At 41.3% G+C, this 24,682-nt stretch overlaps 1 protein-coding gene and 2 long non-coding RNA genes across 5 annotated transcripts in view; 1 reads left to right on the forward strand and 2 right to left on the reverse strand.

Annotated features, from left to right (window-relative positions):
* Window positions 1-1,939: 1,939 nt before the first annotated feature.
* Window positions 1,940-17,009, reverse strand: LOC6626922 (titin). Its single transcript, XM_070210052.1, has 4 exons — window positions 16,297-17,009; window positions 5,687-5,930; window positions 5,516-5,631; window positions 1,940-4,957 (listed from the first exon to the last, which is right to left on the reverse strand). Exons 2-4 carry the CDS (start codon window positions 5,918-5,920, stop codon window positions 2,056-2,058), a joined length of 3,252 nt encoding a protein of 1,083 aa, XP_070066153.1. The 5' UTR covers window positions 5,921-5,930; window positions 16,297-17,009; the 3' UTR covers window positions 1,940-2,055.
* A 1,399-nt stretch (window positions 17,010-18,408) lies between these two features.
* LOC116651112 (uncharacterized) lies at window positions 18,409-19,762 on the reverse strand. The gene is made up of 3 exons (XR_004304129.2): window positions 19,653-19,762; window positions 19,165-19,556; window positions 18,409-19,103 (listed from the first exon to the last, which is right to left on the reverse strand). It is a non-coding gene; the product is annotated as an uncharacterized lncRNA (long non-coding RNA).
* Window positions 19,763-19,774: 12 nt separating this feature from the next.
* The window catches only part of LOC116651113 (uncharacterized), a 38,718-nt gene continuing 33,810 nt past the window's right edge, over window positions 19,775-24,682 (forward strand). For 2 of the 3 annotated variants that reach the window (XR_004304130.2, XR_011416902.1), the window contains exons 1-3: window positions 19,775-19,853; window positions 24,269-24,340; window positions 24,399-24,619. This is a non-coding gene — a long non-coding RNA (uncharacterized lncRNA). The remainder of the gene's footprint in view (window positions 19,854-24,268; window positions 24,341-24,398; window positions 24,620-24,682) is intronic. The other variant, XR_011416903.1, reaches the window with a different exon arrangement.

A 24,682-nucleotide genomic window follows, 5' to 3' on the forward strand; every position in this document is an offset into this window, starting at 1 on the left:
TGATTTATGCTTGCGTATTTGGCACAAGTTAAATAAAATTGCATTTGCATGCAGTTGCAGTTGCCGCCAGGGCACAGAGGCGTAGCAAGAGCGAGAGAGAGAAAGGAGGAGCAAAGGTCATAGGGCGCGCAGTCGGATGATGAAGGAAGGGAGGGGCTCGAGACCTGCCAATTTATGTGTGTCAGAAGAAGCGTATTGAGAGGAATTTGCCTGCAGCAGCACAACGCTCGAATTAGTGGTGAGAATTTTCAATTTGCTGCGTTCGCATGAATTTCAAATTTGAAATAACAAATTATAATTTATTTCAGTCTCTCAGCATTCGAGGCATGCCACTTCATCGATTAAGCTCCATATTTTGGGGGAATTTCAACTAGCAAAAACACGGTCATAAAATGAATATATCCTTGTTAATGTTATCTTGAGAAGATATTGTAAACCTAATGAGCATGTGCAGCTAAAAATGTATTCTTTACTTTGTTGGTTTTGTTCTCTTTATTTAAAATTTACTTGAATTTTTTGAAGACAATTATTAAATTTTGTTACCACTGCTAGACATTCGAAGTTTTTAGCATATAATGAATTTTGTCTTAAAGCAATTAAATGATAAATTAAAAAAATAATGTAACCAAATGTTTACCACCTGGCAGGTTCGATATTAAGCGAGGACCTTGAGCTAATTAATAAATAAATAAGGAATTTGTAATTATTATTTCAGTTTGAATTGACTTAACAGATTTATAAAAAAAAAGGTGTTCAAATATCCTTATTGAATGTGATATTTAAATATTCATACGAGTATTCATGGTTAACATTTCTCTATTCGCTTGAGTGTCTGCTTTTGGAGACAGGAGCTGCACTTAACCATTTTATCCTCTTTATGGCGTTTATGAACAACATGAATCAGGGCAAGGCACTTGGGGTCCATTGTCATAACTTTTCAAAATGTCCCCCATTCGCCTTTCCACATTCGCCATTTGCCACTTGCCACTCGGCGCGCTGCTGTAGTGCTTCCGTTTCCGCCAACACGTACGCTAAACGGTTTGTCTGCCTGGCAGCCAGAGCTGGTTCCTTCTGCTCCTGCTCCTCCTGCTGCTACTGTTGGTGCTGCTCCTTGACTATTGACAGTTTGCTGCCGTCAGATGTCAACTGCAGTCGTCGTGGGTCGACGTGCCCTGCGCTGGGGCTGTGTAAATATTTGCGAGGCTGTTTTTTATTTTGTCGCCCGCCTAAAAGCATGCTTCAATAACATTCAAAAGCCGTCGTACGTGTGGACCCAGCGCTTGTCACCAAAAATATTTCTAATATCTTGAGCTACATGTGTTGTAAATTTATTAGCTGTCATATAAATCTTTGCACGCTGCCGCCCTCTGTCGGGCGTTAGAGCAGCAGACGTGCCGCCATTTTAAAATTGAGACCCGGCTCGGGGCTGTTGTGAGGGCCTGTTTGCTGCCAGTTAAAGATAAGGCATTCGGGGGCAGTACAACCCTTCGTGTTCGCATGTAGCATTTTTCATTTACATAAATGCTACTTAAGAAAATTAATAATTTTTTCCCTTTTCTGCAGAATCCGCTTTTGGGCTTACTTTTAATTGGCCGCGCGCCACTGCAGACATGCCACACATGAGGTACATGTGGTACAGTCCCGCAGCGCTGCTGTCATTGTCATTTGCTTAATTAATATTGCGCCTAATTGTAGGCTTCAGATTTGCTGAGTGTCAAACATATATGAAGATAGATATCAGTAGCTTTTCAGCTAAATTGAGCAGCGTTGCGCAGTCGAGCACCTCTTAAGTGAGGTTATGTACAGTGCAAAGTGAGGTTGTGTAGAAGATTTTCTGCAGTTGATGCAAATTGCGTTCCATTTGTTATTATACTTATATTGGTATACGGGGCAAACTGACAGCTACTCACACGATTTCTTTCAGTAAATTTGATATAACTTGGTTAAATGTAAATTTATTAAATGCGCATTTATAACATAATACATAAATAGACAATAATAACTATGCTGTATATTTTGGCACGCTTTTCATTTCAACTGGTTAACATCTTTCAACTACTGCACTGCTGCGTCCGCTTGCTTCAGGGGCATGCCCTTATCGTCGATCTCCACCGAGGGCACCAGCGGCGGCTTGAAGCCGTATTCCAGGTGCAAATTTCGTCCGAATTCGGGACTGCGTTTCAGGCTGTGGCCATTGCGCCAGCGTTGAAACTCATCAAATTCGCTGCCGTTGTTCTCGCTGCTCGTGCTTGTTGTGGGCACGGGCCCTATGTAGGACTTGACCATGTGGGCGGGCGCCGAGGCAGCTGCTACGGACAAGTCTTCGGGCAGTGTATTGTATATGTAGCGGGCGCCCTGAAGCCAAGGTGAGCCCAGCGGCGGTGGCGGCGGGCGCAGGTCGAAGCGCATGTCGGCCAGGCTGAAGGTTGCCACCTTGGGCGCCTCGCCACGCACAGGCCTAACTGGAGGCTTTACTAGGGTTGCCTTGGCGGTAGTCTTCGACGCAGTTTTGGCAGTCGTCTGTGGTGCTGCCAACTGGGGCAGCAGCTTTTTCAGCATGCGAGTGTAATAGTGCTGCAGAACTTTGGGCGGAATATGAGCAACCGAGGCATGCGTCCAGGGGTGCAGCGCATTGGGATGTGAGCCAAAATTAAAGCCGGGTGAGTGGTTCGGTGGCATGGGCATGTGTATGGCGACGGGCACGTGAATGGGTATGGCCATCGGGCGATCTATATACTTCTCCACAATCTTCTCCACCTCGACGGGCTTCTCGACAATGCGCTCCACCTCAACGGGCACCTGCTTCTCGACGATCTTCTCAACAATTGTCTCCACGGGATAGGGCACAGGCTGCTCGACAATGGTCTCAACGGGATAGGGACGATCCACATAGTGCTCGACATGAACGGGCACGGGCACCGGCTGGGGGACAGCATATGGCACGGGTATGTGCTTTTCCACAATTTCCTTAACGGGACGCTCAACGATTTTCTCAACCGACACCGAGTACGGCTGGGGCAAATGCTTGTCCACCACGGTCTCTGGCTGGTAGTGGGGTGCTTCATGGTGTGCATCATGTGTTGCGTCGTGACCTCTGGGCTGATGGGGCACATCAATGTTGATGGCTGCATGCGAGATAGCTCCCTCTTGTGGTGCACTATCGTATTCCACTTGCTCAACATTGATGGGATTAGCAGCTAGGGAGACGTAGTTAGTTGCAGTTGAAGGCGGGGCTGGTGCGGGTGCTGGTGCTGGTGCAGGAGCCGTCTCTGGCGAAGCGGCAGATACAAACTCCTTAGGACTGTAGCCCGAAGAGGTGAAGCTAAAGTGATTCTGCTGATAGGGCGGCGGATGGTAAATGGTCTCATGCATCTCCACCAAACGTCCGTCTTTCTCAGTAATGAGTTTGTTGTGGATGTTTACGGACTTCTGCACCTCAACGAATGTGTAGCCATTGGGCTTCACCAAGAGCTGAGTTTCAGGTTGGGAATGTGTGTTTGTATGGGATTTAGGTGCAGGCGCATGCTGTATATGATGCTGCGAGGGCTCGGCAGCGGCTTCCGAGACATATTCGTGAGGACTAGGCAGCTGTGGCACCGCTTGCTCCTTGGCTTGATGCGCGGCAGGCGCAGCGGCCGTCGGGCTATGTGAGTTGACCGTAACATAGACCAAACTACTGGGCGTAGGTCCACCGTAGCTTGAGTGTTCGCTAGGTGCAGATGCGGGAGCAGCAGCTGACGAAGGAGAAGCTATTGCCTGCGTGTTCAGCTTGAACTGGGGACCCTGCGGCTCAGGTTGTGGTTTCTGCAGACTCAACTCCTGTTGGTAGCTCAACTGGGCGGCGGGTCTTACAAACGGACCCTCGTAGGCAACTTCCTTGGGCGGATTGTAGAGTGTGCGTGCTGGTGGATTGTTGGACTCATAGTGGAAGGTGCCCTTGGGTATGGGTCTGTCGGCACTGTCCGAAATGATAGGCTTGAAGGTCTTCAGAAACTGCCTCGAAGGTGCCTCTTGGGTCTGATGATGCTGCTGGAAGCGTTGCTCACTATGGGCTTGGAAGTGATCCAGTGCCTGCTGTGGCTGTGATTCTGGCGCATCTGGCACCTTTGCCTGCGACTCATCGTGAACAATGTGGACATTGATTTGCTGGTGATCGGCGGGTCCTTCTTGACTTCTGTAGCTCTCAATGGTGTGAGAGGAAGAGTCCACGTCCCGAGCGGGGGCTGGCAGCCGTCGCTGGTAGAGCTGTTGATCCATGTGGCGTGATTCCGCAATCTGATTGTCCTCAATGCTCTGACCTTCCTCGAATTCGGCTTCCTGCTCGCCAAGTATGACAATGGGCGCACTCTCGGCGGCGACGAGAGTCTCATTGTCCTCGCCCTCGATCTCGGGGCGCAGCAGTAAACTGGGCAGCACTGGAGATGCGACAGCGGCGCGATTTATGCGCAGCAGCTCATCCCGGGAGATGTGATTGCTGCCGTCCGTAAACGGCTCTCGCTCGGCACTGCTGACCTTCTCTACTACGATTTGCGTATGTCCTGGCCGCAGCTCGCGTCGATACTCCTTTGTCACGGTCGTCTGGTAGCTGTAAAAGGTCTCGTTCTTAGGCGGCAACGTTACAGACTCTGTGTTGGCACTGGACTCCGTTGCAGTTGTGGCATGCACCACCGCTTTATTTGTAGTGGTTGCCGAGGTGTTCGGTGTATCTGTGGCTGCCTCTGTGTTTGCCTCGCTGCCGCTAAAGCGAAAGATGTCCGAGAAGCCGTTGGGAAACAGGCTGAAGAGCACCTCATTTACTGTGTCCTTCTTGGACTTTGGCTTCTTATCGCGACGCACAGTTGGCCTGGGCAGTTCTTCATTGATATCGAATTGTATATAGCCATGACCATTTGTGGGCGTGGCAATGCTACTGCTTTCTTCGGGTGTGGACAGTACCGTGGGCAGAAAACCAGGCACGCTGCAATGTAAAGGAAGTGAATAAAATAAAATTGATAAAATCTACAAACTGTGATTTAAAATATTAAATGCATTTCGTGTAAGTGTAACTGAATTTTCCATATTCGTCTAAAGAAGTATCTTTCAATTTCGCACGATTTCAAAAAAATTATTATTATGTAGTGAACCGGAGATATTTTTGTCTATCAAAATGCTTTTTAATTCCTACGCCTGAATGTGTCAACGTAATCTTTTGCTTTACGTAACCTTGATTGCCACCAGCTTACACATCCGCAATTTCAGTTCCACTTCGTGGTGGAAAATATATGTGGAAGATGGTACGGATGGCTGATGGATCAGAAAATGTATCTATCCGCCTTGCGTGGTAAGCTCTAAAGCAAAGCCCACAATTATGTTCACAAATTGACAGACGAGATTTTTGTGCTGTTCTTTGCTATTTCCATCTACAGTCTACTTAAAAGTTGTCTATTTCCCGTGATCTAAGACAACGAATTTTTTATAAGTATGACTTAAGTTGTGGAAGAAATTGCTTTTAGTTTAACTCTTTGCGTAAGCTTACCCCACAAATTGTTGCGTTGTCTCTTCCAGTTCCTTCGGCTTCGCTTCCTTAAGCACTTCCCTGGCTGTGGGCGGATCATTGTTGACCTGCAGCTCGCTGACTACCTTCTTATTAAGCTGTCAAAAGCGAGTCTCATTACCTGCCAAATTCTGTCGCTAAACTTGGACTTACCACCGCCTCCCGGCTGTCACTCAAGGCGTCATCACAGTTGTCGCTGTTGTTGTCGTTGTTGTCTTTGCCGGTTGGCGTTGTCGCATTTTGTGGTATTGTGGGCGGTTGCAGGGGCAGCGGCAGGTTGGTGGTGCTGCCGGCAGATACCGATGCGTGGGTTACTTTAGCCGTGGCCAGCAGACAGATGCCAATGACAGCGGCCGTCGCTGCTAGCAGTTCAAGTTTGGGCCACATGGCAGCGGCGCTGTTACGGAAATAGCCAAAAGAGCATTAAGTTTCGGTGTGAATAACCCCAAACTGTGCATTCCTCAAGCAAACACTTAACAGCTTTTTGCCTATGGCAAGCAGTCAAGCGGGTTGGCCCCCAAAGCGGAGAGGAGCCGGCACCAGTCTCAACCGGCGGGTCTGTTTGATTTTTGCGATAAGTTTCATGATGATTTTTCCTAAGTGGCAGCGTTCGCCGTGGCATTTTAGCGTTTTGGCTTTTTGGCGTTTTTCTTTCTCTTTTACTGTGTGAATTTTCCCTAAAGATTCGTCTATTGTCGCTTGTCGTTTGCCATTTATCGCTTTCATTGCGAGTTGTTGAACTTGGCTGCGTTCGGCTTGGGCTTATGTCATTGCAGTTGCCACAACGTAATGAATTATTAATTATTTGCTGCCGCTGGCCGAGAGGCCGCCTTAGCCGCCGCAGACGTCTCAGCCGACGCACATTTAATTTGGAAAATTGAAATTGATGGCGTTTAAAATGGTTCGGTACGGGTTTTCACATAGTTATTGCCGCTGCTGTTGTTGTAGTTGTTGCTGTGCTTTGATGGCCATTAAATATGCACGCCAAAACATATTTCACTAGCCCCATTCATGTTTGGCCCGAAGCACTTACAATGCACTTAGCCGCAGAAGCGGGTTTCGCACAACATGTTGGCCAAATAACAACAACCACAGCAGCAGCAACAAATCAACTAAGTAAATTTTGTGAAAACAGGTGAAGCCGAAACCAAGTTCATAATAATAAATTTCTACTCTAGATTACTTTGCCAATAATAATCTCATTTCCATAAACTCTTAAATTGATCACAATTTAAGTGCACAATCCCAAAGTGAAACACTTTTAATTGAGCGAATGCGATTAAAATTGATTTTTGGGCACGTTCAAAATGAGTTTCAAGTCAATAATAGACGTTAAAAGATAACTCGGAAAGCCCCTTAACTAAATTACATGTTTATTACATTTATTAAAAAGTAATTTTTAAAAATCGATAAAACTGATCCTTAAGAGTCAAAATTGGTATAAAATTCCAAAACAAGACATTATTTGACGGAAATATTCCAAGAAATCATCAAAAAGGTTGAATTTACGAACGAATCGGTTTTTTGTCTACAACATTTTTTTTAACAAAACGATGTTTAACTTTCTTGAATGCCAGTTGATGGAAGGTATCCGTATGCATTCAAAAAGGTATAACATTTTAAAATCAGACAATATTTACCCGAGATATTAAAAAAAAAAACATCGTAAAAGTTTCGATTTTCGCACCGACTCCGCGGGGAGTTATGTCGTTTTGGAACGTCATATCTCCGCGCGAAGCTATGTCGTTTTGGAACGTCATATCTCCGCGGGGAGTTGTGTCGTTTTGGAACGTCATATCTCCGCGCGGAGCTATTACCCGAGATATTAAACTAAATCATCGAAAAAGATTCGATTTTCGCACCGACCTCGATTTTGGCAAAAAAAAATTGTGATGTAACCCCTTGCAATTTTGTCGATTTGATTAAAAATTTTGGATTTCCTTTTTTTGATGCCAATTGATAGAACTGATCCTTACGAGTCAAAAATGGTATAAAATTCCAAAATCTGACATTATTTGACGGAAATATTCCAAGAAATCATCAAAAAGGTCGACTTTACGAACTAATCGGTTTTTTGTCTTCAACATTTTTTTTAACAAAACGATATTTAATTTGCTTGAATGCCATTTGATGGTAGGGATCCGTACGCATTCAAAAAGGCATAACATTTGAAAATCAGTCATTATTTACCCGAGATATTAAAAAAAAATCATCGAAAAAGTTTCGATTTTCGCACCGACTCCGCGGGGAGTTATGTCGTTTTGGAACGTCATATCTCCGCGCGGAGCTATTACCCGAGATATTTAAAAAAATCATCGATAAAGTTTTGATTTTTGCACCGACCTCGATTTTGGAAATAAAAATTGTGATGTAACCCCTTGCCATTTTGTCGATTTGGGTCATAATTTTGCATTTCCTTTCTTTGATGCTAATCGATAGAACTGATCCTTACGAGTCAAAAATGGTATGAAATTCAAAAATCGGACATTATTTGACGGAAATATTCCAAAAAATCATCAAAAAGGTTGAATTTACGAACGAATCGGTTTTTTGTCAACAACTTGTTTTAACCCATCAATGATTAAATTGTTTGAATGCCAATAGATGGTAGCGATCCGTACGCATTCAAAAAGGCATAACATTTTAAAATCAGTTATTATTTACCCGAGATATTAAAAAAAATCATCGAAAAAGTTTCGATTTTCGCACCGACTCCACGGGGAGTTATGTCGTTTTGGAACGTCATATCTCCGCGCGGAGTTATGTCGTTTTGGAACGTCATATCTCCGCGGGGAGTTATGTCGTTTTGGAACGTCATACCTCCGCGCGGAGTTATGTCGTTTTGGAACGTCATATCTCCGCGGGAAGTTATGTCGTTTTGGAACGTCATATCTCCGTGGGGAGTTATGTCGTTTTGGAACGTCATACCTCCGCGCGGAGCTATTATCCGAGATAAGAAAAAAGTTTCGATTTTCGCACCGACCTCTATTAAAAAAAAAAAAAAACGTGATGTAACCCCTTGCCATTTTGTCGATTTGGGTCAAAATTTTGGATTTCCTTTTTTTGATGCCAATCGATAGAACTGATCCTTACGAGTCAAAATTGGTATAAAATTCCAAAAACTTACATTATTTGACGGAAATATTCCAAGAAATCATCAAAAAGGTTGAATTTACGAACGAATCGGTTTTTTGTCTACAACATATTTTTTAACAAAACGATGTTTTACTTTCTTGAATGCCAGTTAATGGTAGGTATCCGTATGCATTCAAAAAGGTATAACATTTTAAAATCAGACAATATTTACCCGAGATATTAAAAAAAAACATCGAAAAAGTTTCGATTTTCGCACCGACTCCGCGGGGAGTTATGTCGTTTTGGAACGTCATATCTCCGCGGGAAGTTATGTCGTTTTGGAACGTCATACCTCCGCGCGAAGTTATGTCGTTTTGGAACGTCATACCTCCGCGCGGAGTTATGTCGTTTTGGAACGTCATACCTCCGCGCGGAGCTATGTCGTTTTGGAATGTCATATCTCCGCGGGAAGTTATGTCGTTTTGGAACGTCATATCTCCGCGCGGAGCTATGTCGTTTTGGAACGTCATATCTCCGCGCGAAGCTATTATCCGAGATAATAAAAAAGTTTCGATTTTCGCACCGACTCCGCGGGGCGTTATGTCGTTTTGGAACGTCATATATCCGCGGGGAGTTATGTCGTTTTGGAACGTCATACCTCCGCGCGGAGTAATGTCGTTTTTTAACGTCATACCTCCGCGCGGAGTTATGTCGTTTTGGAATGTCATATCTCCGCGGGAAGTTATGTCGTTTTGTAACGTCATACCTCCGCGGGAAGTTATGTCGTTTTGTAACGTCATACCTCCGCGCGGAGTTATGTCGTTTTGGAACGTCATACCTCCGCGCGGAGTTATGTCGTTTTGGAACGTCATATCTCCGCGGGGAGCTATGTCGTTTTGGAACGTCATACCTCCGCGAGGAGTTATGTCGTTTTGGAACGTCATATCTCCGCGGGAAGTTATGTCGTTTTGGAACGTCATATCTCCGCGGGGAGCTATGTCGTTTTGGAACGTCATACCTCCGCGCGGAGCTATTATCCGAGATAATAAAAAAGTTTCGATTTTCGCACCGACCTCTATTAAAAAAAAAAAACGTGATGTAACCCCTTGCCATTTTGTCGATTTGGGTCAAAATTTTGGATTTCCTTTTTTTGATGCCAATTGATAGAACTGATCCTTACGAGTCAAAAATGGTATAAAATTCCAAAATCTGACATTATTTGACGGAAATATTCCAAGAAATCATCAAAAAGGTCGACTTTACGAACTAATCGGTTTTTTGTCTTCAGCATTTTTTTTAACAAAACGATATTTAATTTGCTTGAATGCCATTTGATGGTAGGTATCCGTACGCATTCAAAAAGGTATAATATTTTTAAATCAGACATTATTTACTCGAGATATTAAAAAAAATCATCGAAAAAGTTTCGATTTTCGCACCGACTCCGCGGGGAGTTATGTCGTTTTGGAACGTCATATCTCCGCGGGGAGTTATGTCGTTTTGGAACGTCATATCTCCGCGGGGAGTTATGTCGTTTTGGAACGTCATACCTCCGCGCGGAGTTATGTCGTTTTGGAACGTCATATCTCCGCGGGAAGTTATGTCGTTTTGGAACGTCATATCTCCGCGGGGAGTTATGTCGTTTTGGAACGTCATATCTCCGCGCGAAGCTATGTTGTTTTGGTACGTCATATCTCCGCGCGAAGCTATTACCCGAGATATTAAAATAAATCATCGAAAAAGGTTTGATTTTCGCACCGACCTCGATTTTGGAAAAAAAAAATTGTGATGTAACCCCTTGCCATTTTGTCGATTTGGGTCAAAATTTTGGATTTCCTTTTTTTGATGCCAATCGATAGAACTGATCCTTACGAGTCAAAATTGGTATACAATTCCAAAACCTGACATTATTTGACGGAAATATTCCAAGAAATCATCAAAAAGGTTGAATTTACGAACGAATCGGTTTTTGGTCTACAACATTTTTTTTAACAAAACGATGTTTAACTTTCTTGAATGCCAGTTGATGGTAGGTATCCGTATGAATTCAAAAAGGTATAACATTTTAAAATCAGACAATATTTACCCGAGATATTAAAAAAAACATCGAAAAAGTTTCGATTTTCGCACCGACTCCGCGGGGAGTTATGTCGTTTTGGAACGTCATATCTCCGCGGGGAGTTATGTCGTTTTGGAACGTCATACCTCCGCGCGGAGTTATGTCGTTTTGGAACGTCATACCTCCGCGCGGAGTTATGTCGTTTTGGAATGTCATATCTCCGCGGGAAGTTATGTCGTTTTGGAACGTCATACCTCCGCGCGGAGTTATGTCGTTTTGGAACGTCATACCTCCGCGCGGAGTTATGTCGTTTTGGAACGTCATACCTCCGCGCGGAGTTATGTCGTTTTGGAATGTCATATCTCCGCGGGAAGTTATGTCGTTTTGGAACGTCATATCTCCGCGGGGAGCTATGTCGTTTTGGAACGTCATATCACCGCGCGAAGCTATTATCCGAGATAATAAAAAAGTTTCGATTTTCGCACCGACTCCGCGGGGAGTTATGTCGTTTTGGAACGTCATATCTCCGCGGGGAGTTATTTGGTTTTGGAACGTCATACCTCCGCGCGGAGTTATGTCGTTTTGGAACGTCATACCTCCGCGCGGAGTTATGTCGTTTTGGAATGTCATATCTCCGCGGGAAGTTATGACGTTTTGGAACGTCATACCTCCGCGCGGAGTTATGTCGTTTTGGAACGTCATACCTCCGCGCGGAGTTATGTCGTTTTGGAACGTCATACCTCCGCGGGAAGTTATGTCGTTTTGGAACGTCATATCTCCGCGGGGAGTTATGTCGTTTTGGAACGTCATACCTCCGCGCGGAGCTATTATCCGAGATAATAAAAAAGTTTCGATTTTCGCACCGACCTCTATTAAAAAAAAAAAAAAACGTGATGTTAACCCCTTGCCATTTTGTCGATTTGGGTCAAAATTTTGGATTTCCTTTTTTTTATGCCAATCGATAGAACTGATCCTTACGAGTCAAAATTGGTATAAAATTCCAAAATCTGACATTATTTGACGGAAATATTCCAAGAAATCATCAAAAAGGTCGACTTTACGAACTAATCGGTTTTTTGTCTTCAGCATTTTTTTTAACAAAACGATATTTAATTTGCTTGAAAGCCATTTGATGGTAGGGATCCGTACGCATTCAAAAAGGTATAATATTTTTAAATCAGACATTATTTACTCGAGATATTAAAAAAAAATCATCGAAAAAGTTTCGATTTTCGCACCGCCTCCGCGGGGAGTTATGTCGTTTTGGAACGTCATATCTCCGCGGGGAGTTATGTCGTTTTGGAACGTCATATCTCCGCGGGGAGTTATGTCGTTTTGGAACGTCATACCTCCGCGCGGAGTTATGTCGTTTTGGAACGTCATATCTCCGCGGGAAGTTATGTCGTTTTGGAACGTCATATCTCCGCGGGGACTTATGTCGTTTTGGAACGTCATATCTCCGCGCGAAGCTATGTCGTTTTGGAACGTCATATCTCCGCGCGAAGCTATTACTCGAGATATTAAAATAAATCATCGAAAATGGTTTGATTTTCGCACCGACCTCGATTTTGGAAAAAAAAAATTGAGATGTAACCCCTTGTTATTTTGTCGATTTGGGTCAAAATTTTGGATTTCCTTTTTTTGATGCCAATCGATAGAAGTGATCCTTACGAGTCAAAATTGGTATACAATTCCAAAACCTGACATTATTTGACGGAAATATTCCAAGAAATCATCAAAAAGGTTGAATTTACGAACGAATCGTTTTTTTGTCTACAACATTTTTTTTAACAAAACGATGTTTAACTTTCTTGAATGCCAGTTGATGGTAAGTATCCGTATGCATTCAAAAAGGTATAACATTTTAAAATCAGACAATATTTACCCGAGATATTAAAAAAAAACATCGAAAAAGTTTCGATTTTCGTACCGACTCCGCGGGGAGTTATGTCGTTTTGGAACGTCATATCTCCGCGGGAAGTTATGTCGTTTTGGAACGTCATACCTCCGCGCGGAGTTATGTCGTTTTGGAACGTCATATCTCCGCGGGAAGTTATGTCGTTTTGGAACGTCATATCTCCGCGGGGAGTTATGTCGTTTTGGAACGTCATACCTCCGCGCGGAGCTATTATCCGAGATAATAAAAAAGTTTCGATTTTCGCACCGACTTCTATTAAAAAAAAAAAACGTGATGTAACCCCTTGCCATTTTGTCGATTTGGGTCAAAATTCTGGATTTCCTTTTTTTGATGCCAATTAATAGAACTGATCCTTACGAGTCAAAAATGGTATAAGATTCGAAAATCTGACATTATTTGACGGAAATATTCCAAGAAATCATCAAAAAGGTCGACTTTACGAACTAATCGGTTTTTTGTCTTCAGCATTTTTTTTAACAAAACGATATTTAATTTGCTTGAATGCCATTTGATGGTAGGTACCCGTACGCATTCAAAAAGGTATAATATTTTTAAATCAGACATTATTTACTCGAGATATTAAAAAAAATCATCGAAAAAGTTTCGATTTTCGCACCGACTCCGCGGGGAGTTATGTCGTTTTGGAACGTCATATCTCCGCGGGGAGTTATGTCGTTTTGGAACGTCATACCTCCGCGCGGAATTATGTCGTTTTGGAACGTCATATCTCCGCGCGGAGTTATGTCGTTTTGGAACGTCATATCTCCGCGGGGAGTTATGTCGTTTTGGAACGTCATATCTCCGCGCGAAGCTATGTCGTTTTGGAACGTCATATCTCCGCGCGAAGCTATGTCGTTTTGGAATGTCTTATCTCCGCGGGAAGTTATGTCGTTTTGGAACGTCATATCTCCGCGGGGAGCTATGTCGTTTTGGAACGTCATATCTCCGCGCGAAGCTATTATCCGAGATAATAAAAAAGTTTCGATTTTCGCACCGATTCCGTGGGGAGTTATGTCGTTTTGGAACGTCATATCTCCGCGGGGAGTTATGTCGTTTTGGAACGTCATACCTCCGCGCGGAGTTTTTTTTCGTTTTGGAATGTCATATCTCCGCGGGAAGTTATGTCGTTTTGGAACGTCATATCTCCGCGGGGAGTTATGTCGTTTTGGAACGTCATATCTCCACGGGGAGTTATGTCGTTTTGGAACGTCATACCTCCGCGCGGAATTATGTCGTTTTGGAACGTCGTACCTCCGCGCGGAGTTATGTCGTTTTGGAATGTCATATCTCCGTGGGAAGTTATGTCGTTTTGGAACGTCATATCTCCGCGGGGAGCTATGTCGTTTTGGAACGTCATATCTCCGCGCGAAGCTATTATCCGAGATAATAAAAAAGTTTCGATTTTCGCACCGACTCCGTGGGGAGTTATGTCGTTTTGGAACGTCATATCTCCGCGGGGAGTTATGTCGTTTTGGAACGTCATACCTCCGCGCGGAATTATGTCGTTTTGGAACGTCATACCTCCGCGCGGAGTTATGTCGTTTTGGAACTTCATATCTCCGCGGGGAGTTATGTCGTTTTGGAACGTCATACCTCCGCGCGGAATTATGTCGTTTTGGAATGTCATATCTCCGCGGGGAGTTATGTCGTTTTGGAACGTCATATCTCCGCGGGGAGCTATGTCGTTTTGGAACGTCATACCTCCGCGCGGAATTATGTCGTTTTGGAACGTCATACCTCCGCGCGGAGTTATGTCGTTTTGGAATGTTATATCTCCGCGGGAAGTTATGTCGTTTTGAAATGTCATATCTCCGCGGGGAGTTATGTCTTTTTGGAACGTCATACCTCCGCGCGGAGCTATGTCGTTTTGGAACGTCATACCTCCGCGCGGAGTTATGTCGTTTTGGAACGTCATATCTCCGCGGGGAGTTATGTCGTTTTGGAACGTCATATCTCCGCGGGAAGTTATGTCGTTTTGGAACGTCATATCTCCGCGGGAAGTTATGTCGTTTTGGAACGTCATACCTCCGCGCGGAATTATGTCGTTTTGGAACGTCATACCTCCGCGCGGAGTTATGTCGTTTTGGAACGTCATACCTCCGCGCGGAGTTATGTCGTTTTGGAACGTCATATCTCCGCGGGGAGTTATGTCGCTTTGGAACGTCATATCTCCGCGGGGAGTTATGTCGTTTTGGAACGTCATACCTCCGCGCGGAATTATGTCGTTTTGGAACGTCATACCTCCGCGCGGAGCTATGTCGTTTTGGAATGTCATACCTCCGCGGGAAGTTATGTCGTTTTGGAACGTCATATCTCCGCGGGGAGTTATGTCGTTTTGGAACGTCATACCTCCGCGCGGAGCTATGTCGTTTTGGAACGTCATACCTCCGCGCGGAGTTATGTCGTTATGGAATGTCATATCTCCGCGGGGAGTTATGTCGTTTTGGAACGTCACATCTCCGCGGGGAGTTATGTCGTTTTGGAACGTCGTATCTCCGCGCGGAATTATGTCGTTTTGGAACGTCATACCTCCGCGCGGAGTTATGTCGTTTTGGAATGTCATATCTCCGCGGGGAGCTATGTCGTTTTGGAACGTCATACCTCCGCGCGAAGTTATGTCGTTTTGGAATGTCATATCTCCGCGGGAAGTTATGTCGTCTTGGAACGTCATACCTCCGCGCGGAGTTATGTCGTTTTGGAACGTCATACCTCCGCGGGAAGTTATGTCGTTTTGGAACGTCATATCTCCGCGGGGAGTTATGTCGTTTTGGAACGTCATACCTCCGCGCGGAGTTATGTCGTTTTGGAATGTCATACCTCCGCGGGAAGTTATGTCGTTTTGGAACGTCATATCTCCGCGGGGAGTTATGTCGTTTTGGAACGTCATACCTCCGCGCGGAGCTATGTCGTTTTGGAACGTCATATCTCCGCGCGGAGCTATTATCCGAGATAATAAAAAAGTTTCGATTTTCGCACCGACCTCTATTAAAAAAAAAAAAAACGTGATGTTAACTCCTTGCTATTTTGTCGATTTGGGTCAAATTTTTTTTAACAAAACGATGTTTAATTTTCTTGAATGCCAATTGATGGTTGGGATCCGTACGCATTCAAAAAGGTATAATATTTTTAAATCAAACATTATTTACCCGAGATATTAAAAAAAAACATCGTAAAAGTTTCGATTTTCACACCGACTCCGCGGGGAGTTATGTCGTTTTGGAACGTCATATCTCCGCGCGAAGCTATGTCGTTTAAGTATTTGGAAATTTAAGTATTCATTTATCATTTATCTTAAGAGCGAATTTGATGGAAAAGATTTTTAAAATATTAATTTGAAGAAATACGTCAAGGAAAAACATATACTTTCTAATAAAACATAAAAAGTTTATCTCAATGTTTTTTTAACTAATTTATTTTTTATGCTATTTAAAAGTTTCAGGGTCTTCTCCGTTTGCATCAACCTGTCAGTAAAATGTTTCCCTTAACACTTTTGGAATATTATTTGTCAATTTTATCGCTAATAAAACATTAATTAACGTCTTACAATCAACGTCTTACAAACAAAAACAATTCGTTGATTATTGTGCAATTTCTGGAGTTAATTTCTCTAGTTTTACCAGCTCAGCCCAGTTGATTTATTTATAATTGAAATCATTTCATTTTCCCACGCTTAATGTGCATTATAAATGCAGCATTTGATTATTAATTTACCTGCATCCATTAAATATTTCGAGCGATTGGTTCAGGAGTGGGGGGATGGAGGAGCGCAGCGTAATTAAAGCACTTAATTATTTATATGTGTTGCCGCACAATTAAAACGCACTTTTAATCACTTTTCTGCACACGTTTAATTCAACTGAAAACTATCCATATATTAACTCTCTTTGCACTTTCCCAAGCTGTATTTTTGGCAATAATATGAGGGCTAAAACCAAAAACGCGACGTATTTCAATTGCTCAAAATGAGTTACGTTTGTCTGGCGTTTGTTTACCGAGGATTCGGAATTGTGGGAACTGTCTTCACTTGAGTTATGCTCAGTCGGCCTTTTGCCTTCTGCCTTTTGCTGGGGGAGCACTCAACGTTGGCGACCCTGTCAGCTGCGCGTGCGCGTTGCGAATGAAAGTGAAACCGCGGTGGATCGCGCATTTCGTTTTCTTTTCGATCGCTGGAGTCGATGCAGTCGAAGTCGCACTCGATGTAGATGTGGATGTGGATGTGGATGTGGCTGTGGATGTTGTTGAAGTTCGGGTTGTGGTTGTGTTGTTGTTGCTGTTGCGGCAGTTGCCGCTGTCGATCCTTAAACTGTAGCACCAAACTTGTCCATCCAGTGATTGCGCAAGCGCAGCTCTCCCTGCCTAGCGCCCTCTCTCTTTCTGTTTCTCGTGCGCTTGCTGCCGCCTTTGCAATGACATTTTTTTATGGCTTTCTACGGCAGCATTGACCCTGCCAAAAAGCGTATGCGGGAAAACTGTGCAACAGGTTTTTTGGCCTGGCCGCCGCTTTGGCCAATTGTGTGGAAAACACAACAGCAACAGCAACAATCATAAAGAAAAGCTACTCGGTAGTGAAAGCCCTTGTCATAGATATTTGCCAACCCGGCTTTTGCCCTTAGCTACTGTAACTTCAGTTGCGCCTCTTCAATTTTCTTGCTTTACTCTATTTTTTGGCTATTATCGCATATACTTATTACACCTGTGCTGTTATTTATGTTTATTGTTATATTTGTCTTTGATCACCTTCGTTTTTTCTGCTCGCATTGTTTTCTTTTTGCCATGTGCTTTTCACGATTTGTTTTACAATTTCCATTAAATTTTAATGAGCTGCATTCGACGGATTTTGTTGCTTTTATTGTCAGGCATTTGACGTCTGGAGCTGATTGATTCATGTGCCGTTCGTTTGATATTAGTGGAGGGGGGAGGGGGGAGGGGGGAGGCTGCTTTTGCACCTGAATGACGCACCCGGCGGACAACCGTAACATGCGTATTTTAACTGATTTATGAAAATTGCCCAGCTTTTCTATAATATATGCCTTGCGGTGATTCGCTTCATTTATTGCATATCCAAAGATTGCTTTTTCATATCAAGTACAGATTTATGAAAATATTTTATTTATTAAATTTCTAATGTGGACTGACAGCTAAAAAATATTCCGGCTTCAAATAACAAGTAACAAATACTATAATTTTTGTTGCAAACTAAAAAACATAGTTACTTTACTAAATAATAATATTAATATCAAATATAATCATAATGCTCTATTTTTATACCCTGAACCCATTAAAAATGGGTATGAGGGTATTTTGTATTTGTGCAAAATTCAAATGTATGTAACAGGCAAAAGAAACATACAGAACAGAACATATAAGCGCTATAGACTTGAAGTTTTAGATGTAGGTGCTCCTAGTGCCTGCGCAGATTGAGCTTGTTTCCGATAATCGATAACTTACTCCGTTTCCAAGCAATCGATAAAAATCGATTTTTCGGAAATTTTGGTAAATAATAAGAGCTAGAGTCACGAAACAGGATACGTTGCTTCTAAAATAGAATATATATATGCATTTGATGTTGGAAGAAGAGGGTTCAGGGTATCCTCTAGTCGGGAGCTCCCGACTAGAACCTCTTACTTGTTTATAATGCATTCATTGAATATTTCTAACAGCTCTTGTTATACTTTCCCCGATTTTTGTAACATTTATTTGAATACTGTTGCAAAACTAAAAAGACATTTAATTCAATAATATTAATACGAATTAAACTATCTCAAGTTTTTATTGTACAATAAAAACTATCATACTCTAGTTTTTATTGTACTTTCATATAAAGTTTATTTAGTTTTTATGTAATTAAAGTTCAACGCTTGCTCGCTTAACTTTCTGATCTTTATGGAGTCTACTTATCTAATGCATCTCATTAGCGTCGGCTGGTGTGTGCGCTGAGAATGTTGCATGCACCATGAGCACATGCCACTTGAGCAATTATTATTTGCAGCAATTTTGGCTTTCACCAATTCGCTGTGCTTGGTGTCATTTGGATGGGGTTTCCTCTCGTCTTCCGCACAACCAAATGCGTGGCCAGATTAAAAGTCGCAGTGTGTGTGCGTGTTTGTATGTGTGCAAGACAATTATGATTAAAGACCGAGAGACTGGGATACTGAGATTATGTAACTAAGCCAGGCGAGCAAGCTGCATGCCAAGAGACTTGCATGGTTTAGTCAAAGGAAATGCGACTCATAAATTGCACAGGCCACGCCCCGCGCTGCCACGTCGCCTGCTCCACTTGGCCAACTTGGATGTTGATGGCTAATTTGCGCAGTCTCAGCATTTGGCAAAATTGTAACAAAAGTCAACTTTGAGTAGCTGCTTCTGCAATAGTTGTTGTTGTTGTTTATGCTGCTGGCTGACAATCAACTTCCTTCCTTATGGTCAAACTTGTTGCTGGGAAACCAAAAACCAAATCGGTACAAATTGTCGAGGAAATCATTGAAATGCCTTTGCCGCAGCTTATTAATGTAAAAGCCCTGGGAAAGCTCCGGAAAATCTATTAAAATCATTTTATTTAATTTCATTTCTGGTATTTACTTATTGTATTCCCGAAAAGCGCATCGAAGTGTAATGGCCAACCGGCCAGTCGGTTCCGCCTCACCTCGCCTCGCCAGGCCACACCCTGCCACGCCCCACCCCGCCCATCTTCCGTGCTAATTAAGTGCGCAGGGCAAATAAAATGAGCCAAAAGGTAATTACAATGAATGGGCGGTGGCGGTGGCGACTGGCGACTCGAACCAAAAGCCAATTTTATGCAACAATCAATCAAAAACCATTTTTAATTTTGCGTTAACAATTTTTGTACTCGTATTTCATGCATTCAGCCAGCGTTGCCTTTTTTTTCCAATATTTTTTCAATTTTTTTTTTCCTTTTCTTTCTTTTTTTTTATTGGCCCGTTGTTGGCGATTTTGCCGCGTCGCTCGTTTAACTGTGTGAAGTAAATTGGAAAATAAAGTTAAAATTAAAATGCATTAATTGAACTGTGAAATTTCATAAAAGTGTATGAAAAATTATTTGTGCGTACGCCAATGAGCAGATGATGAAGAAGAAGCAGCAGCAATGAATTAATTGTCAGCGTTTTAAGCGCGCTTAAAGTCGCGCCGCCCAAAGGGTCGCCATCTGAACTTAATAAATTTGCTCCAATAAAAGTGCGGATAATGAAAAGTGCTTGAAAAACAGAAATTGTATAACCAGCCTAAAGGCGGGATTGAGTGCAACGGGCAATGTAATTAAGTATAAATGATTCTATAAATTAATTGCTTAAAGTACGCGAAGAAAAGAATTTCATTATTTCATTAAATCGACCGAGCAATATTTATATATGTTAACATTTTATTTTAATAAATACTATTGCATTCCTGTCCTTATTATGTCAAAAGTTAACTATAAAAAATCATAGCACATTCTTTCCGGATAAACGTTTATTTAATACATTTATCGATTCGTATTTTATATTTTCTTCTTCAGTTATGATTAATCTCAATTGATTGATGAAAAGTTAGTGCAAAGCTTAGCAAATGTAAATGGAATTTATGTGTAATGATTAAATTGATTTATTCATGCACATATGCAAATAAAATCCTTTCAAGTGCATTTACCTGATTTCTGTCCTCGCTCACATTTGTTAATCAGCACTCATTAACATGAATATTATGAGTGATTACTCATTATTCAAAAATGTACCGCATAGATGTGCGTGCACATATATATAATAGACTAATAGATATAATAGACAGTGGCCGGTAGCCACTTCCCATGCTGGCCAAGTTGGGCGATTTCACCATAAGCAACTAATTGCGATAACTTCATCAAAATTGGCACCGCAACAGAAGGCGGCAGACTGAGCAACAGGCACGCCTTATAGTAGCGCAATCGACAATTACGAATGGTATGATTCAATTGGTTGATTCACTTTTAGCTGAAACGCACCAAAACTATTTATTTTATTGAATATATGGATGTATACATAAAATTGTGGCTTTTTTGTTGGTAATCCTGTTCAGCTTGGTTCCTCCTGTGGGGCATCATATCATAAGCAAATGAAAGATTTGAGCAGCGGCGCCAGTTGGCGACTGGGCAGCCGGTTTGTGGCTATGGTCATGACAACAATTAAAAAGAAATGCGCACAGCAATGTCAATTGGCAATTGCGGATATTTGCGGTGCTCCAATGTGTAATCACCTCCCCAGCCCGCTCGAGTGGTAATACCCTCGGCCACACATTGCTGCGGTGCACCTTTCGCTGGCTTGGCGCTTGGCGCGTGCGTCGACATTAGCGCTAGTTGTCGCTTGGCATCTTGGCCAGATTTGTATCGCCAGGGCCATTACGAGTTTATTCCACTCCAAAAAGGAATGTCAATTGGTCGTTGCCAGCCGAATCGATAGACTGTGCACTTGGCATGAACAAGAGCGGGGCCGATACGGTACGCCCCCGCTGCACTGAATCGCGCACAGCTCGTGTAATCTGGCGCCTTGGCTATTTGGCCGTCATTAGCGCCGCAAAGTGGCAAACCGGCTAACCCCACCGCCCAGCCGCCTGCCTAGCAGCCAGGTTGCTTGGCTGTCGTCGTTATCATTGCCACTGAATGCTGATGTTGTCAGCAAACAGGTTGGCCAACTCTTTAGGCCAAAAAGTATAGCAGCAGCCGCCGCTACCACCGCCGCCACATGGCCATATCGCCATTGACCATGCCGTCCTGCGGTGTCGTTGTACTTTTGACTTCCAAGTAATAAACCTGACCAACAATAACAACAACAACGACAACCACGCTGCCAGACGCAGCGGCAGTCCATATTGACAACTCATTGGGCCAATGTACGAAATGAAAACCGGAATCTCTCGTATTGCCCCAAAGCGTCCTCAAAGCGTCTCCGCGCTCGCCTGCCCCTCTACAGCAAAATTAGCTGCGGCCTTTCCCTTTCGTTGGCCACATCAGCGGGGTGCAGCCTTTTTGATTCATATTGAAGCAATTGGATGCTGCTGCATGTTGCAAGCGCATTTGCAATCTTTCCTAAATCTCATTACGAATTCAGGTTGCACGTACGTTGCCAATTGTTACGCATACACTACCCGAAGAGGTCAGGCCATATTATTGATTGAATTTGAATTTTCCGACAAGCAAATGTGAAAGGAAAATATCTGTGGCATGCTGTTGTTAAGCGATTCTCGCCAACAAAGGGATCGTTTAAAAACTGGATCCGCTTGGTATTAAGTTTATGGTCAGGACAGTGACATCTAGAATTTCCAGTCTATTTTGTAGAGTTTTACGAGTAGAACAGACATATCATTTTAGGATCACATTAATTTAGCCGAGTTATGAAATTCAAAATTGTAAAATTAGTGAAATTAGAATATCTCGGGTATAATTTTGAACTGGCAAGTTTTCAGCTCAAGAAGGGCACTTAAAAATGACGATTCAGAACATATAGATTGGAGTCGGTTCTCAAGTTAAGCACTTTCGGTTTTAATGTATTTTACAGAAGTTCACGAGCTCCAAATTATTTATTTCTTATGATCGGACGTCATTTAGCCGAGCTATATTCATTTAAAGCCCCGAAAACTTCCACTTCCGGTCTTTTCCATTGGTTGAACGCTGTTCGCCTCCACAAGAAACCTTAGTAGAAATTATTTATTTTGCATTTTTATTTTTAAATTTATTTCATGTTCATTTTGTGTTTTTTTTTTTTTTTGCTGTCATTTGTTTTGGTTTTGCTTTGCTTTTACTTTTTACTTTATGCTAAATTGGCTATTTTGTCTGTTGCTTTGTCTCTTAAACTTGTAAATTTTTGCGATCTCTTCCTATTGCAACTTTATCTGGCTTAAATTTAACAGTTATTTGTTGGCCCTGCTGTTGACCCATTGCAATGCAATTGATTTCTGGGGCAGGGTCCGAGCTTTATTTTTTTATATATATTTATGCTGGTGCGCCTTTTGATTTCATGTTTTGCTCTCTTCCCCCCTGTAGGGTAGCTCTGACCCAGTAATTCTTTAGTAGTTATTCGTATTCGTACTGCTAAAAATTTGTTTTGGTGGTTGTTACTTTTATCTTGGGCCTATGACTTAAACCTTTGCTTATTGTATTTCGTATTCTTGTATTTTCGTATGCATATTTCATGTTTATCGTTTTTTTTTTTTGTTTTTCAACACATTTTCTTTGCACTACAAATGAACTGACTTTTGTTTGAAGTTTCTATTATATATTCTGTAATATTTAAAAATTAATTTGCCACATAATGTATTTTGTTTCGCTTAAGAACTAAGTGTTACGGTATTATATGTATTTTTTTTTTGTATTTATAAATAATATTTTGTAAATATTATTATAATAATTAATCATATAATAAATACAATATGCATTTGACCACTCTTTGTAATATATATTCATATATATTTATATGTATGTATATAATACCATAATTTCCATTTGTTAATAATTAATTTTGTTAGTTAACATGACGACGTGTTTGTTTTTGCTTTGTTAATACAATTTGCAATTTTCGTTTATAAAAACCAAAAAAACCCTCTCTTAACTCAATTTTACATGGCACACATACAGTTAGGCTATCCATACATAAGTACATATCCATCTATGCATGTTGGCATATTTCTAATTAAATTTCAAATTATATTTTTTACAATGCTTGAAACGCTTTTAACTTGTAATTGTTGTTGCTGTTGTTTTTGTTGTTGTTTGTGTTCGCTGAATTCTTGGAACTCTGCGTAAATGTTTGCGTTTGCAATCTGAATTTTGCTTAAATTGGCGTTAGGTTCTTCTAAGTAATTCTTGTTGATTTTTACATTGATCTCTTAAAATGTAGTAGTACTTTATATGGCGCATACAATACATATGTCTATATAGCTAAGATGTTATATGAAATAAATTACAAAAGCTTTGGCTTTATACACAAAAAACAGCGCGCTAATAATGTTTTTAGCTCTACTTTGGGTTGTTGAAAATACTTATTTTACAATAGCGCAAAGCTTTGCTATATTACATTTAAATATTTGGGTTTTTTTTGTGTTTATAATATTTTTATATTATTTAGTTTCGCACTATTCAAATTGCTGCTACATGTGCCATACTATTTTTGGTGGCTTCTTAATTTCAAACAACATTTAACACCTGCTATATAATATTGTTCTGTATTTTTGTATTTTCTGTGCTTAATTTTAGTTATTTACTTTTTATTTTGTATATTATTTTTTGAGCAATTCGCTACTTGAACATTTATGTACATTTTTGTATATTTTGTGTGGAGGGTTTTATTATTTTATTTTTTTTTTCGAACAAATATTTGTATTTGTTTGGAATTCTTAAATTTATTTCAAAAATATGCAAGAGTTTTTGGTCCTTGTAAATTATTGTAACTTAAAGTCCCGATAAATAAAGTAAGTAATTAAAAATTGATTTAGTTCAATACAAAAATCAATTATTTCAAATAAATTTGTGTATTTTTATTATTTAATTTCATCTTTAAATTAGGTGTACAAATAAAATTAAAATTTAACTTTACCTTTCGTAAAATTGTACAATTTATGCTTTATCAGCTGGACTAAACATAATACTTTTAATTAATTTTTCAAGATTTTAATTGATTTATTTATAAATTATGCTCTCTTTAATTCTCAAAATATTTTACAGCTTGTTTATATACTTATTTTTTGCCTATTCGAATGCGCAAAAATTCAAATGGAAGGAATTTGTTCGTGCTTGGTAAGTTACTTGCTTTTCATTTACATTAAAGTATAGTATTTAACTTTGTTTTTTTAAGCACTCTCTTTCTGCTTCACTCTAACACTAATTGCCTCAAAATATTTAACAAAATCAGTCACTTTGCAAGTTACTCGCTTATTTTTCGAAAAGGAACTTAAAGTACAATAATTATGTATGTCTCAACTTTTAACAATAGGTAAACGCAAAAATGTACTTTCTTTTTACTTTTCTCTTTAATATTTTACTTTAATTTAGTTTTTCTTCTATTTGGCATTCAAGGTAAGCGCTGCTACTAAGTACTACACACATACACACACAGTTACAGTTACAAGTACATACTTA

This window comes from Drosophila virilis, chromosome 5 (genome assembly GCF_030788295.1).
Source record: "Drosophila virilis strain 15010-1051.87 chromosome 5, Dvir_AGI_RSII-ME, whole genome shotgun sequence".
Classification (NCBI taxonomy): domain Eukaryota; kingdom Metazoa; phylum Arthropoda; class Insecta; order Diptera; family Drosophilidae; genus Drosophila; species Drosophila virilis.

Coding starts and splice junctions, on each gene's coding strand:
- LOC6626922 (XM_070210052.1), bottom strand. CDS start 5,920: ATGTGGCCCAAACTTGAACTGCTAGCAGCGACGGCCGCTGTCATTGGC. Junction 5,632..5,686: donor GTGACAGCCGGGAGGCGGTG/GTAAGTCCAAGT, acceptor CGCTTTTGACAG/CTTAATAAGAAGGTAGTCAG. Junction 4,958..5,515: donor ACAACGCAACAATTTGTGGG/GTAAGCTTACGC, acceptor TTTACATTGCAG/CGTGCCTGGTTTTCTGCCCA.